Source organism: Ursus maritimus, unplaced genomic scaffold, assembly GCF_017311325.1.
Source record: "Ursus maritimus isolate PB19 unplaced genomic scaffold, ASM1731132v1 scaffold_27, whole genome shotgun sequence".
Classification (NCBI taxonomy): Eukaryota; Metazoa; Chordata; class Mammalia; order Carnivora; family Ursidae; genus Ursus; species Ursus maritimus.
Window position 1 is genome coordinate 31,897,716 of NW_024425230.1, and position 15,790 is coordinate 31,913,505.

At 38.8% G+C, this 15,790-nt stretch overlaps 1 protein-coding gene across 1 annotated transcript in view; it reads left to right on the forward strand.

The window, feature by feature from the left end:
- Positions 1-15,790, forward strand: part of MYO9A (myosin IXA) — a 281,871-nt gene that overhangs the window by 113,028 nt on the left and 153,053 nt on the right. The window contains exon 14 of the mRNA XM_040643036.1: positions 12,840-13,035. Within this exon, the coding sequence (XP_040498970.1) occupies positions 12,840-13,035 (196 nt within the window). The remainder of the gene's footprint in view (positions 1-12,839; positions 13,036-15,790) is intronic.

The window sequence follows — 15,790 nt, forward strand, 5'->3', positions numbered from 1 at the left end:
TTTTTTTTTTAAAGATTTTATTTATTTATTCGACAGAGAGAGAGACAGCCAGCGAGAGAGGGAACACAAACAGGGGGAGTGGGAGAGGAAGAAGCAGGCTCATAGCGGAGGAGCCTGATGTGGGGCTCGATCCCAGAACGCCGGGATCACGCCCTGAGCCGAAGGCAGATGCTTAACCTCTGTGCCACCCAGGCGCCCCCGAAAAGATTTTTTTTTAATGATTTTTTATTATATTATGTTAGTCACCATACAGTACATCCCCGGTTTCCGATGTAAGGCTCGATGATTCATTAGTTGTGTATAACACCCAGTGCACCATGCAATACGTGCCTTCCTTACTACCCATCACCAGCCTATCCCATTCCCCCACCCCCCTCCCCTCTGAGGCCCTCAGTTTGTTTCTCATAGTCCATAGTCTCTCGTGTTTCATTCCCCCTTCTGATTACCCCCCTTTCTTTATCCCTTTCTTCCCCTACCAATCATCCTAGTTCTTATGTTCCATAGAGGAGAGAAATCATATGATAGTTGTCTTTCTCTGCTTGACTTATTTCACTTAGCATTATCTCCTCCAGTGCTGTCCATGTTGTAGCAAATGTTGAGAACTCGTTCTTTCTGATAGCTGAGTAATATTCCATTGTATATATGGACCACAACTTCTTAATCCAGTCATCTCTTGAAGGGCATCTCGGCTCCTTCCACGATTTAGCTATTGTGGACATTGCTGCTATGAACATTGGGGTGCATATGGTCCTTCTTTTCACTATGTCTGTATCTTTGGGTTAAACACCCAGTAGTGCAATGGCTAGATCATAGGGTAGCTCAATTTTCAACTTTTTAAGGAACCTCCACACTGTTTTCCAGAGTGGCTGTACCAACTTGCATTCCCACCAACAATGTAGGAGGGATCCCCTTTCTCCACATCCTCTCCAACAATTGTTGTTTCTTGCCTTGTCTATTTTTGCCATTCTAACTGGCGTAAGGTGGTATCTCAGTGTGGTTTTGATTTGAATTTCCTTGATGGCTAATGATTTTGAACATTTTTTCATGTGTCTGTTAGCCATTTGTATGTCTTCATTGGAAAAGTGTCTGTTCATATCTTCTGCCCATTTTTTGATTTGTTTATTTGTTTCTTGTGTATTGAGTTTGAGAAGTTCTTTGTAGATCTTGGATACCAGTCCTTTCTCTGTAGTGTCATTTGCAAATATATTCTCCCATTCCGTGGGCTGCCTCTTAGTTTTTCTGACTGTTTCCTTGACTGTGCAGAAACTTTTAATCTTGATGAAGTCCCATAAATTCATTTTATCTTTTGTTTCTCTTGCCTTTGGGGATGTGTCATGAAAAAGGTTGCTTTGGCCGATGTCGTAGAGGTTGCTGCCTATGTTCTCCTCTAGAATTTTGATGGATTCCTGTCTCACATCGAGGTCTTTCATCCATTTGGAGTTTATTTTTGTGTATGGTGTGAGAGAGTGGTCAAGTTTCATTCTTTTGCATGTAGCTGTCCAATTTTCCCAGCACCATTTATTGAAGAGACTGTCTTTTTCCCACCGGATGTTTTTTCCTGCTTTATCAAATATTAGTTGCCCAAAGAGCCGAGGGTCCATTTCTGGGCTCTCTATTCTGTTCCATTGGTCTATGTGTCTGTTTTTGTGCCAGTACCATGCTGTCTTTGTGATCACAGCTTTGTAGTACAGCTCGAAATCCGGCATTGTGATGCCCCCAGCTTTGTTTTTCCTTTTCAACAGTTCCTTGGAGATTCGGGGCCTTTTCTGTTTCCATACAAATTTAAGGACTATTTGTTCCAGTTCTTTGAAAAATGTCCTCGGTATTTTGATCGGGATAGCATTGAAAGTGTAGATTGCTCTGGGTAGCATGGACATTTTAACTATGTTAATTCTTCCAATCCATGAGCATGGAATATCTTTCCATCTTTTTATGTCTTCCTCAATGTCTTTCAAGAGTGATTTATAGTTTCTAGAATATAGGTCCTTTACGTCTCTGGTTAAGTTAATTCCAAGGTAACGTATGGTTTTTGGTGCTATTGTAAATGGGATGGATTCCCTAATTTCTCTTTCTTCGGTCTCGTTATTCGTGTATAGAAATGCAACTGATTTCTGAGCATTGATTTTGTATCCCGCCACGTTACTGAATTGCTCTATAACTTCTAATAGTTTGGGAGTGGCTTCTTTTGGGTTTTCCATATAGAGTATCATGTCATCTGCAAAGAGAGACATTTTGACTTCTTCTTTGCCAATTTGAATACCTTTGATCCCTTTTTGTCGTCTGATTGCTGTTGCAAGGACTTCTAGTACTATGTTGAATAATAGTGGCGAGAGTGGGCATCCTTGTCGAGTTCCTGATCTTAAGGGAAAGGCTTCCAGCTTTTCCCCATTGAGAATAATATTTGCAGTAGGCTTTTCATAGATGGCTTTTATGAGATTGAGAAATGTACCTTCTATTCCTACACTCTGAAGGGTTTTAATCAGGAAAGGATGCTGTATTTTGTCAAATGCTTTTTCGGCATCGATTGAGAGGATCATATGGTTCCTGAGTCTTTTCTTGTTGATATGATGTATCACGCTGATTGATTTGCGAATATTGAACCACGCTTGCATCCCAGGTATGAATCCCACTTGATCGTGATGGATAATCCTTTTAATGTACTGTTGGATTCTATTAGCAAGTATCTTGTTGAGGATTTTGGCGTCCATATTCATTAGGGAAATCGGTCTGTAATTCTCCTTTTTGAGGGGGTCTTTGCCTGGTTTGGGGATCAAGGTAATATTGGCCTCATAGAATGAGTTTGGTAGCTTTCCTTCTGTTTCTATTTTTTGAAATAGCTTTAGGAGAATAGGTATTATTTCTTCTTTGAATGTTTGGTAGAATTCCCCAGGAAAACCGTCCGGGCCTGGAGTTTTGTTATTTGGAAGGTTGTTTATCACTGACTCAATTTCTTCATAATTAATTGGCCTGTTTAAGGAATCAATTTCTTCCGGTTTCAATCTTGGTAGTTTATAGGTTTCCAGGAAGGATTCCATCTCTTCCAGATTGCTTAGTTTATTGGCATATAGCTGTTGATAAAAATTTCTAATAATCCTTCCAATTTCAATGGTGTTCGTCGTGACCTCTCCTTTTTCATTCATAATTTTAATAATCTGGGTCCTTTCTCTTTTCTTTTGGATAAGTCTTGCCAGTGGTCTGTCAATTTTATTGATTCTCTCAAAGAACCAGCTTCTAGTCCTGTTGATCTGCTCTACTGTACTTCTGGTTTCTGCTTGATTGATTTCAGCTCTAATTTTGGTCAACTGCTTCCTCGTGCGTGGATTAGGCCTGTCCCTCTGTTGCTGTTCCAGCTTCTTGAGGTGAGAATATAAAAACTGCATTTTAGATTTTTCTATTCTTTTGAGTGAGGCTTGGATGGCTATGTATTTCCCCCTTAGGACTGCCTTTGCAGTATCCCATAGGTTTTGGACTGTTGTATTTTCATTCTCATTGGTCTCCATAAATTGTTTAATTTGATTTTTGATTTCCTGGTTTATCGAGTCATTCCTGAGCAGGATGGTTCTTAGTCTCCAAGTGTTTGAGTTTCTTCCAAATTTTTCCTTGTGGTTGAGTTCCAATTTCAGAGCGTTGTGGTCTGAGAATATGCAGGGGATAATTTCAATCTTTTGGTATCGGTTGAGACCTGTTTTGTGTCCCAGAACATGGTCTATTCTTGAGAATGTTCCATGGGCATTAGAATAGAATGAGTATTCTTTGGTTCTGGGGTGTAGTGTTCTATATATATCTATGAGGTCCAACTCGTCGAGTATGGCATTCAAAGCCTTTGATTCTTTGCTTAGTTTTTGCCAGGGTGTTCTGTCTATTTCTGAGAGTGGAGTGTTGAGGTCCCCTACTATTAATGTATTTTTATTTATATGTCTCTTTATTCTGGTTAAGAGTTGGCTTGTGTATCTTGCTGCTCCCCTGTTGGGGGCATATATATTTATAATTGTCATATCCACTTGTTGAATACTTCCCTTAAGAATAATATAGTGCCCTTCTGCATCTCTAACTATAGTCTGTAGTTTAAAATCCAATTTATCTGATATGAGAATTGCTACCCCAGCTTTCTTTTGAGGTCCATTTGCGTGAAAGATGGTACTCCATCCCCTTACTCTCAGTCTGAATGCATCTTTGGGTTCGAAATGAGTCTCTTGTAGACAGCAAATGGATGGGTCATTTCTTTTTATCCAATCTGCAACCCTGTGGCGTTTTATGGGATGGTTCAAACCATTTACATTAAGACTGATTACTGAGAGATATGATTTTAATGTTGCCATGTTGCCAGTAAAGTCTTTGTTTGTATTGGCTGTGACTTTCTGTTCTGTATCACTCTTGGGGCCTTTTTACTTTTATAGAACCCCCCGTAATATCTCCTGTAGGGCTGGTTTCGTGGTTACAAAATTGGTTAGTGACTGGCGATTCTGAAATGTCTTTATTTCTCCATCAATTCTGAATGACAGCCTTGCTGGATAAAGGATCCTTGGCTGCATGTTTTTCTCTGAAAGAGCTTTAAATATGCTCCCCCAACCCTTTCTCTCATTCCAGGTCTGTGTAGACAGGTCTGACGTAATTCTGATGCTTTTGCCTTGGTACGTGAGAAATTTCTTTGCCCTGGCCGCTTTCAATACTGTATCCTTGCATCTAATATTTGCGAATTGCACTATGACGTGACGTGGCGTAGGTTTGTCGTGGTTGAGCTTGGGAGGGGTCCTCTCTGCCTCTTGGACACGAATGTTTGTTTCCCTCGCTAGATTAGGGAAGTTTTCAGCTACAATTTGTTCAAATATCTCTTCTGGACCTCTGTTTTTCTCCACCCCCTCGGGGATGCCGATGATTCTAACATTGGATCGTTTCATTGAGTCAGTAATCTCCCGTAACCTACATTCGTGGGCGTGGATTTTTTTAAGACCATCTTCTATTTTCATTTTTTCCTCTATTAACCCATCCTCCAATTCACTAATCCGTTCCTCTGCTTCTGTGACCCTGGCCGTCAGAGTCTCTAGTTTTGCCTGCATTTGGCTCATAGAATTTTTAATTTCTGTCAGATTCGCTCTCATTTCTGTCCTTAGGGATTCTATATTCTCAGTAACCTTTTTGTTAATAATTTTTTCAATTCTACTCATCATTTTGACCATCGTTACTCTGAATTCCATTTCTGATACTTTGGTTACCTCCATATCCATTATTTCTGTGGCAGAGGCCACAGACTCACTGTTTTTTCTTTGCTGCGGGGGGGCTTCTCCTTCTTGTCATTCTGATGAGGAGAGGTTGCGGGGTTGTCCAGAGCCCAAATTATTTACTGGGTCCCAGGCCGTGCCCCTTGTTTTATAGGGATCTTAGGGATGTGGGCTTCTTCTTTAAAGATTTTATTTATTTATTTATTTATGTGGCAGCCAACCAGCGAAAGAGGGAACAGAAGCAGGGGAGTGGGAGAGGAAGAAGCAGGCTCCCAGCAGAGGAGCCCGATGAGGGACTCCTTTCCGGAACACCGGGATCACGCCCTAAGCCGAAGACAGGCGCTCAGTGACTGCGCCACCCAGGCCCCCGGGTTGTGGGCTTCTTGATTTTTCAGCCTGCCTTCTGTGTTCTGGGGGAGAGGCCTGCCGCGCCGATACTCAGGCCACCCTGTTTGGGTAGAGTCTCCTTGTCCCCTGCGAGGGGGGATGGGGATGGGCACTCTCTGAGCCGGTATTTCCAGGCTTTTGTTCTCTGGTGGCTTTCCCTGGCGGTTTGCTGTGCCTCTTCTGAGAGTCAGAGCAGCAGTGGCCGAATTTCAGCCTCTGTCACAGAACAGAGGGATTGTGGCCCGTTCTCTACTAATGTTCTGGCCACTTTAACTCTGTTTCTGTTGGTGCTGCTCAACCCTGCAGCGTCCCGGGATGTGCGCCCCACACCCGGCATCCCAGCCCTCACTTGCAGGGCCGGCGCGTCTCTGTCCTTTGTGTTTCTAACGCCGCCAGCCGCCCCGCTCCGGAGCTCCTGGTCTCAGTCTGGATCCAGTGAGCGCACCGGGATTCCGGTGTTCCGCGAATGCCTGGTGGCGCTCGCACCCGGCTCACTGAGTTGCGGGTGCCGTCTGCGAGCCCTGCCCGCTCTCCCGTGCAAGTGGCTACCCCTTCCCGGCGCCCGAACGCGGTGGCTCCCTCCCCCTTCCGTTTATCTTCCGATATCTGTGCGCGGTTTCATGGCTCCCCGCTTCGTACCTCAATACTCAGCGCTGGAGATGTTCATTTGTAGAGATCTAGATGCGTCTTCCTGCGTCTCAGGCTGGTTCCATGGTTGTTTAGGCTGGTCTGGTACCTATCCAGCTCGACTCGGGGGACCGGCTGAAAAAGGTGTCTCCTACTCCTCTGCCATCTTAACTCCTCCCAACAGCACACATTTCTCACAGGTCAGGGTGCCCGCTCGACTGGGTTCTTGGCCAGGGCCTTCTTCCTGTTTACGGATGGCTGGCTTCTCCTTGTGGCCACACACGGTGGAGAAGGCCCAAGCTAGCCCTCCGGCCTTTTCTTAGAAGGGCGCTAATCCCATGAAAAGATTTTAAACAGGTTTTGATTTGTGTTTTTTTATTTTTTATTTTTTTTTATTTTATTTTTTAAAGATTTTATTTATTAGACAGAGAGAGAGACAGCCTACGAGAGAGACACAAGCAAGGGGAGTGGGAGAGGAAGAAGCAGGCTCCCAGGGAGCAGGGAGCCCGATGTGGGGCTCGATCCCAGGACGCTGGGATCACGCCCTGGGCCAAAGGCAGACGCTTAATGACTGAGCCACCCAGGCACCCCTGATTTGTGTTTTTTTAAAATATTGCTTTGATTACTTTGAGGAGAAGGAACAGCAGAGGATGAGAGTGGAAACTGGGAGATAATTAGGAGCTTTTTAAAATAGTTGAGGTGAAATATTAAGATAAACTGAACCACAGTTTAAGATAAACTCTACCACAGTAGAGGTGGAGGAAATGTAGATGATTATGAGATGTATTTTGGAGGTATAATTGGTAGAACCTGATTGATGGATCCTAGCTAAGTAAGTGACTTCTGGCTATAGCTGGTGGGTGAATTTGAGGTGCTATTTCCTGAGATGGAAAAGGCAGAAAGGGACAAATTTTAGAACAAACATTAAGAATAACAGAGTGGAATGATGGTTCTCAGGGGATGGGGGAATTGAGGAGCTGCTGGGCAAAGGATACAAACTTGCAGTTAGAATATGAATAAGTTCTGGAGATCTAATGCACAGCATTGTGATTATAATTAACATTTTGATAATAGCATTATCTTCAAAGTTCTTAAGAGACCAGAATTTATTTTATTTTAATTCTATTTTTTTAAAGGTTTTATTTATTTTGACAGAGACAGCAAGAGAGGGAACACAAGCAAGGGGAGTGGGAGAGGGAGAAGCAGGCTTCCTGCGGAGCAGGGAGCCTGATGTGGGGCTCGATCCCAGGACCCTGGGATCATGGCCTGAGCCAAAGGCAGATGCTTAATGGCTAAGCCACCCAGGCGCCCCAAGAGACCAGATTTTAGATGTTCTCACCACAGAAAAGAAATGATAGCTATGTGACCTGGTAGAGGTATTAGCTAATGCTATAGTGGTAATCATATTGCAGTGTATAAATGTATCAAATCAACACATTGTACACCTTATACATTACATGTCGTTATATCTCAATTTAAAAAAAAGATTTTAGGGACATCTGGGTGGCTCAGCCATTAAGCGTCTGCCTTCGGCTCAGGTCATGATCCCAGGGTCCTGGGATCAAGCCCTGCGTCGGGCTCCCTGCTCAGTGGGAAGCCTGCTTCTCCCTCTCCCACTCCCCCTGCATGTGTTCCCTCTCTCGCTGTCTCTCTCTCTCTCAAATAAATAAGTAAAATCTTAAAAAAAAATAAAGATTTTAAAAATGCGGTTTAAAATAAAAACAAGAAAACTTGAGCTATAAAATCACACAGTGAGGTGCATAAATCTAAAGTGTATAGATTTCTGTCATGCCCCTTCCTAGCTCATTCTACCCCACTTAGAGGTAACCACTATCCTTATTTTTTATCCTTAGTTTTACTGTTATTACATTTCAGGTAAATGGAATCATACAATATGTACACTTGTGCCTGTGACTAATCATCCTTAGATGGGTTGAAAGTAAAAGAATGGAAAAAAATATATATATAGAAAAAACACAAGTAGAAAGTAAAAGGATGGAAAAATATATACCATCCAAACCCTAACTAAAAGAAATTATTATCAGATAAGGTAGATTTTAAGGGAAGAAGTATTACAAAAGATAAAGAGGCATTTTCATAACAATAAAAGGGGCCAGTTTGATAGGAAGACACAATCATCAAAAGTTGTATGTACTTCATGATTTGCTTCAACATATAAAAATCAAAGGGAGAACAAAATCAGAACTAGAAAATCCCATCTAGTTGCAGATTTTTAATACATATCTCACAGTAACTAACAAAATAAGAAACAAAATCAGTAAAAACTAAAAAATTGGATAGCATTGTTAAAAACTGACCTACTTGACATGTCATAAGGATAGGTAGACAGTCTTCAAGTGTTTAACACAATTCTTCTGTATAACCCATGGGTCAAAAAAGAAATCACAATTACAATGCTAGTTTTATTATTTATTTGTTTATATTTAAAGATTTTACTTATTTATTTAAGAGAGAGAGATAGCGAGAGTGAGCAACAGCGGGGAGGAGAGGGAGAAGCAGGCCCCCCACTGGGCAGGCTGCCCAGGGATCATGACCTGAGCCGAAGGCAGATGCTTTTTAAAAAAAAATTAATTAATTTATTTTAAATAATTTTTTATTATGTTAGTCACCATACAGTATATCCTTAGTTTTTGATGTAGTGTTCCATGAGTCATTATTTGCATATAACACCCAGTGCACCATGCAATATGTGCCCTCCTTAATACCCATCCCTGGCCTATCCCAGTCCCCCACTCCCCTCCCCTCTGAATCCCTCAGTTTGTTTCCCAGAGTCCATAGTCTCTAATGGTTCATTCCCCCTTCTGTTTACCCCCCCTTCATTCTTCCCTTCCTTCTCCTACTGATCTTCCTGCTATTTCTTATGTTCCATAAATGAGTGAAACCATATGGTAATTCTTTCTCTGCTTGACTTATTTCACTTAGCATTATCTCCTCCAGTCCTATCCATGTTGCTGCAAATGTTGGGTAATCGTTCTTTCTGATGGCTGAGTAATATTCCATTGTATATATGGACCACATCTTCTTAATCTAGTCATCGGTTGAAGGGCATCTCAGCTCCTTCCACAGTTTAGCTATTGTGGACAATTCTGCTATGAACATTGGGGTGCATATGGCCCTTCTCTTCACTACGTCTGTATCTTTGGAGTAAATACCCAGTAGTGCAATTGCTGGATCTTAGGGTAGCTCAATTTATAACTTTTTAAGGGACCTCCACACTGTTTTCCAAAGTGGCTGTACCAATTTGCATTCCCACCAACAGTGTGAGAGGGTTCCCCTTTCTCCACATCCTCTTCAACATTTGTTGTTTCTTGCCTTGTCCATTTTTGCCATTCTGACTGGCATAAGGTGGTATCTCAGTGTGGTTTTGATTTGAATTTCCCTGATGGCTAATGATTTTGAACATTTTTTCATGTGTCTGTTAGTCATTTGTATGTCTTCATTGGAAAAGTGTCTGTTCATATCTTCTGCCCATTTTTTGATTTGATTATTTGTTTCTCATGTATTGAGTTTGAGAAGTTCTTTGTAGATCTTGGATACCAGTCTTTTATCTGTAGTCTCATTTGCAAATATCTTCTCCGAAGGCAGATGCTTAACCGACTGAGTCACCCAGCCACCCCTACAATGCTAATTTTAAACTGAGCATTAATGAAAATACAACATACTAAAATTTGCAGAATCTGTAGCAATTGGTAGGTTGCATTTAAAGCAATGGTTTATAATTTTAAATGCAGATATTAGGAGGAATGGCTGAAAGTAATTAAGCTTCCATTTCAAGAAACTGAAAAAAGAACAGCAGATTGACCCCCCCCCCAAATTAGAGGGAGATAATAAAGGGAAGACTAGAAATGAATGCAGTAGAAAGCAAACGTGCAATAAGAGAAATTAACAAAGCCAAAAATTAGTTCCTTGAAAAGATAGCAGAAAAGAATAAAAGGTAATAGAAAATAATCTATAATAGAAAAAAAGATTTTAAAAATACAGGTATCAGAAAAGAAAAAGGGGACTTGCATACTCAACAGATATTAAAAAGGGTCTGAACATATTTGCCAATAAATTTGACAACATAGATAAAGTGGAGAGTTCCATGAAAAACACACATCAAAACTAACACCAGAAATACAGGAAAACCTGAGACTCCTATTTCTGTTAAATAATTTGAATCAGCAGTTTAAACTTGCCCACAAAGGAAATTCCAGGCCTATATGGTTTCACTGGCGAATGCTTTCAAACATTTCAGTAATACTAGTCTTATGCATTCTCTTTCAAGTTTGAGATACCTTTAAGATATATAAATGGATCTCAGACATAACAAGAAAGATCTGAACTGGAAATATAGATTGGGCCTCATCATATAGATAGTGTTTAAAGCCATTACTATGGTTGAGATCACCTGATGTAAGATGATTGAGTGAAAATTGTTAAGAGTATGTAAGACGAAACCGTAAGAATTTCAAATATGGAACCAGCAGTAGGGTAAGTAGTAAATCACAAAATGTATTGTTAATAGAAACCAAGAGAAAATTTTCAAGAAGAATGATGTGATTAGTTTATGAAATGTACTTAAAAATCTGGAACTACGAAGACAGATGAGACCATTACATTTGGAAAATAAAGGTCTCCATCAACATTTGACAGTCATCATGGGAAAGAATTCTAGAGTTTTACTCTGTATAGTATAGTTATTAATAGGATGAGATGGTCTTCGGTGTAGAACAGATATACGTTTCAGTTCCTGTAGTACTTATTATGTTTGACCTTTGACAAGCTTCTTTTATCTTTCTGTTTACTTACCAGTAAAGTATGGTTTGTAATTATTCTGCTATATTAAGTAATTGTTAGAATTGAATAAGTTATGTATAGTGCTTAACTTAGTGCCTGACATCTTGTTTGCCCTTGGTAGGTATTAGCTGCTGATGGTGGTGGTAGTGATTTGGATTTGAAAATTTTTAATCAGTTTTACTAAGTCTTAATATATACGTTTGCTCAAAGGGTGTTTAGGGACAAACCAAGAACCAAGATTTCTGGCTTGTTTCTCCTTTTCCCCTATTCTTAGGAGAACAAAAAATAGGAAAGGAAACCCCTAAAGGAGTCCAAAGTGCCTTCTGGAAAACATCATACTAGGCATGTTCCTCATAGAATTCTGAGTTAGAGCTGTTCTGTGAAGTTGCACCAACTCTGAGTGATTTACTTACCAAGTTTTAATCCTCTTATCTGGGTGTGGTTATAGTCAAATGCCTAGATTATACATATCAGTCTAGAACCTTCTTCTGTGAGTGTGTAAACTTTTTGTTCTCCTTGTCTTTCTGTGGGGTATTTTAACTCATTTTCTTCTGTTATATCCCCTCCGTCCCCCATTGGCAGGTGGTTTGTACTGCCTGTTCACGGTGCTTTGGTAATACATGTATTTTCTGAAGTCTCTGTAGGACTCCTACTTGATGTCTGTATGCAGAAATAGTATAGTGGTAATGAGTGGCAGTTTTTGAACCCCTGTTCTACATACTGTGTAGTAGGGGCAAAGATAGTTAACCTCTCCATGACTGAGTTTCTTCATGTGTAAAATAGGAATACTAATAATATCTATCTTAAGGAATTGGTAGGTGGATGAAATGAGCTTAAATGAGAGCACATGTAAAATGCTTAGAATAGTAGCACACGCATAATAACCTTTCAATAAATGTTACTTGCTACTGTTGTTATCCTCACCATCTCAAACTTCACTTGCACAAAACTGATCTCTTGATCTCATTTCCTATCCCTAAACCTTCTCTTTTCTCTAGACGTCACTATATCAATATGGTACCTCCACATAGTTCCTTAAACCCAAAATAAAGGCGTTAACCTTATTCTCTCATTCTCTCACCGTGCTCTAATACACCATCAAATTCTTTGCCTTACTTCCAAAACATATCCCAAATGTAACTATTTTCCCTTTATGCTGTTACCACCAACGTAGTCTAAGTAGCCATGACCTTTTATTTGGAATATTGCAATAACTAGTCTCCCTTTTTCCATCCTTTGGATAAATTCATTCCCTCTGCAGCATCCAGTGGTATTTATAAAACATCATTTAGCTTCCATTGGCTTTCCTTTATGCTTGAATAAAATCCACAAACTCCTAAGTCAGGCTTGCATAGCCTATTTATTTGCCAAATCTTCCACCATTCTCACCCTTGCCCAGAATGTTCCAGCCCCTGGTCTTACTGCTTGTCTCCTAACTTGTCCTACCACCTATTAGGTAGTAGGTGTTGTGTTCTCTTTGTTCGGAACGCTGTTCCTTGTCTTCTCATGTCCGGCTCCTTTCTGTTATTTAGCTGTCTGGTTATTTTATGTGATACCCCTTCAGAGAGGCTCTCTATTTAACAAGCTGCAATAAAATTGTGGAATATTCCTGTCATTTAAATGTATTATAGAATTCAATAGTTTTAGGGTTGGCTGGGACTTTATAGAAGGTATCTGGTCCAGTTAGCTACCTAGAACAGAAATCATTTTTATAGTCCTTGTTAAGCCACTTTTCAAACATGTCACCCATTATCTTCTTGGTTCAATAATTTTTTCAAAAATAACACTGGTACTTTTTTCATGTAGGATTTCCGGGAAAAAAATACAGATCATATGCGCCCTGACATTGTAGCTCTTCTAAGAAGTAGCAAGAATGCATTTATCTCTGGGATGATTGGAATTGATCCCGTAGCTGTTTTCCGATGGGCAGTTCTCAGAGCTTTTTTCAGAGCCATGGTTGCTTTCAGGGAAGCTGGGAAAAGACACATTCAGAGAAAAACTGGTAAGCAGTAGACACTAGTATTCTACCATACTTCATCTTTTAATTTTTTACCTCTCTTAAGGAGTAGAGACATAATAATTTTGTTCTCTTCTGTTTTCTTGCCATATCCTAACATCATTTTCAGATCTGATTAGTTCCAGTGTACTTTATATGATTGAGTTAAGTGAATATATGGTGTTTGTGTGTATATATGTATTGGTACATTTTTATTAATAAATACTGAGAGGAGTAATGTATGTAAAGCATCTGATATTTAATAGGCACTTAGTAAGACATTGGTAAACTTTTTATACAAAAAAACCGAAATGATACTTTACCATTTACTTATATAGAATTAAGTATTGATACCTTTCTTTATTTTCTTCTTATGCAATAGTTTTTATACAAGTGAAACATAATGTGGAAGCATAAATCAGGAGATAGAAAAATTGGGATGCAGGTAGGGCAGTCTAGTGGAGATAACCTGACTTCAGTAATCAGTCATCTTCTTTTGACTGATTTTGTGACTATTAATAGTTTTTCTTCAAAATACTGCCTTCAAAATTGTGGGGTAAAGCCAGATAATAATACATGTATCTGTTTATGAATGTTAATTTTCTTTTCTTCCAACCCTTAACACGTTCATTGGATTTTACTTTGAAACTTAGAAACGAATGGAGCAGCATACTTTTTCTGTGTCTCTTCCCCTTAAATCATGAAATACCGTAGTTCACAATCTGTGGGAAAGCATCTTACCTTCATAAGCACTTGTTACCTAATGGAAACCACACTTGTTTGCTGTAGCTCTAGCCTTAGATAGACCATTTCTGCATAGTGAGGATTTACTAATATATATGTAGCCATTTAACATAAAGTGTTCTGCCCAGAGAGGCTTCAGTAAAAGTGTGCTAGGACACACCTGTACTTTCAGGACTCCCAGATTTACTTATATGGCTTTTTGGCATGTGCAGTAGCAGTAAAACTTTTAAGTTCAGCTTTTCAAATGAATACATGTATTTGGGAGATTGTATTTCTAAAACGAGAGGAAAAAGCTATTTGAACTTAGCCTCTGTTTTTCAAATTATAATATGTACAACTGGCCTTTGTAGATAGGGAGAAATACAGTTTTTTGGAAAATAAAAGGAATATCTTAAACCTGCTTTACCTTTTACAAAATTATTTTTAAGAGGCTGTCTTTGTAAAAAGCTTTAAGAAGTTCTTTCATTTAAGATACATTATTATATATTATAATGGATTTACCAATTTTGAAAATTTTAAAAATTGGTTAAGTATCCTGCTAAGATGTAACTAGGAGAAGAAACTTTTCTTGTATTTACTATTGAAAATACTGCTTTCTGTAAAGATTATTCACATTGTTCTTGTGTTCCTTTGGCGTTTAAGATATTATTTGTGAAAGCTGGTTGTATGTTTATTATTGTCAGTTGGTACAAAGATACACAATGTTATTAATGATCAACAAAGTGATACTGTATTATTTCTAATTTGATCATTTCTAGATTCTTCTTGTTTTGTAATCTAGTTTTTCTTTCTGGCCAGCACAGAGCATCCATATAATAAACTTTTTGAATACTTTTTTATTTTGGGATATAACATGCATACAGAAAAGTGTGACCCCCAAAATGTATAGATAGCTCAGTTAATTATCACAAAGTGAAAACACCCTGGAATTACCACCTAGATTAAGGAGTAGAATATTACCAAGAACCCAGAAGTCTCATTGGATAAACTTCTTAAATTTCACTTTTTATCAAGAGAAAGAAAAACTATAGTTCATTTGTATTTTGAGGCAATGATTGAGCAGATTTGTCATAGGAAATAGTTGTATTATAGTATATTACTGTCAGTGCCAGTATTTAGCATTTTTGCTCCTTTTGCATGGATTTGGCTAAAAGGGTGCCATAAAATTAGACCATTGTAGCACTGCAAAATAAAAACTAACAATAACTGTGAAAATGGATAAATAGTAGATTCAGAACCTTTAAAATGACCACAAATAGTATGCAGAAATAATGAAAATGAAATATAGGAATTTGAGATTATTTAAATAGAAGTGGCATATATGAAAGGCAGAAGGTAATCAAGTTCAGATTTTGAATGAGAATAAGAGTTCTAAGATAATACTTTAGGGAAGAAAGAAGATGTAGGGTGCAGATGTACAATATATCTTCACTTCTTTGAGAGTATCTTTTTAAAAAAATTTTAGTGCCTCAGCTAAATTGCTAATAAATACCTTGATAGTGAACTAAAAAGTCTTGGATTTTCTTATGGAATTCCCTGACATTCTTTTTCTTCATCAAGCCATCCAAGTACAAATAATATCAAATTAAAATCTACTTTTTGACTGTTTTTTTAAGAAACTTCCATATTAAGGGACAGAGTGCCATTTAAGGCTTTTAAATAACAATTAATTCAATTTTTTTCAATTAATTCAAAACAAATTTGCTATAATTGTGTAATATATATTATGGTGATCAGGAAACTATGCAGTGTTCTTAGTGGAATTATATAAGTAGGCAGACTGAGTGAAGCTACATATTGGCCTTACTAGGACATAGAATGAGGAATAGTAATGATTTGTCTGGTCAGCAAAGAGACCTTACAGAATTAGTTTAGGAAAGTCCTAGACAGTATCAACAATTACATGAAATAGCAAATCCTGGGAGAAGGGAGAATCTGATTTTCAGACTTGCCATGTTGTATTATTTAAAATATCTGGTGTTCTACACAAAATTATGAAACATGCAAAAGAAAAAAA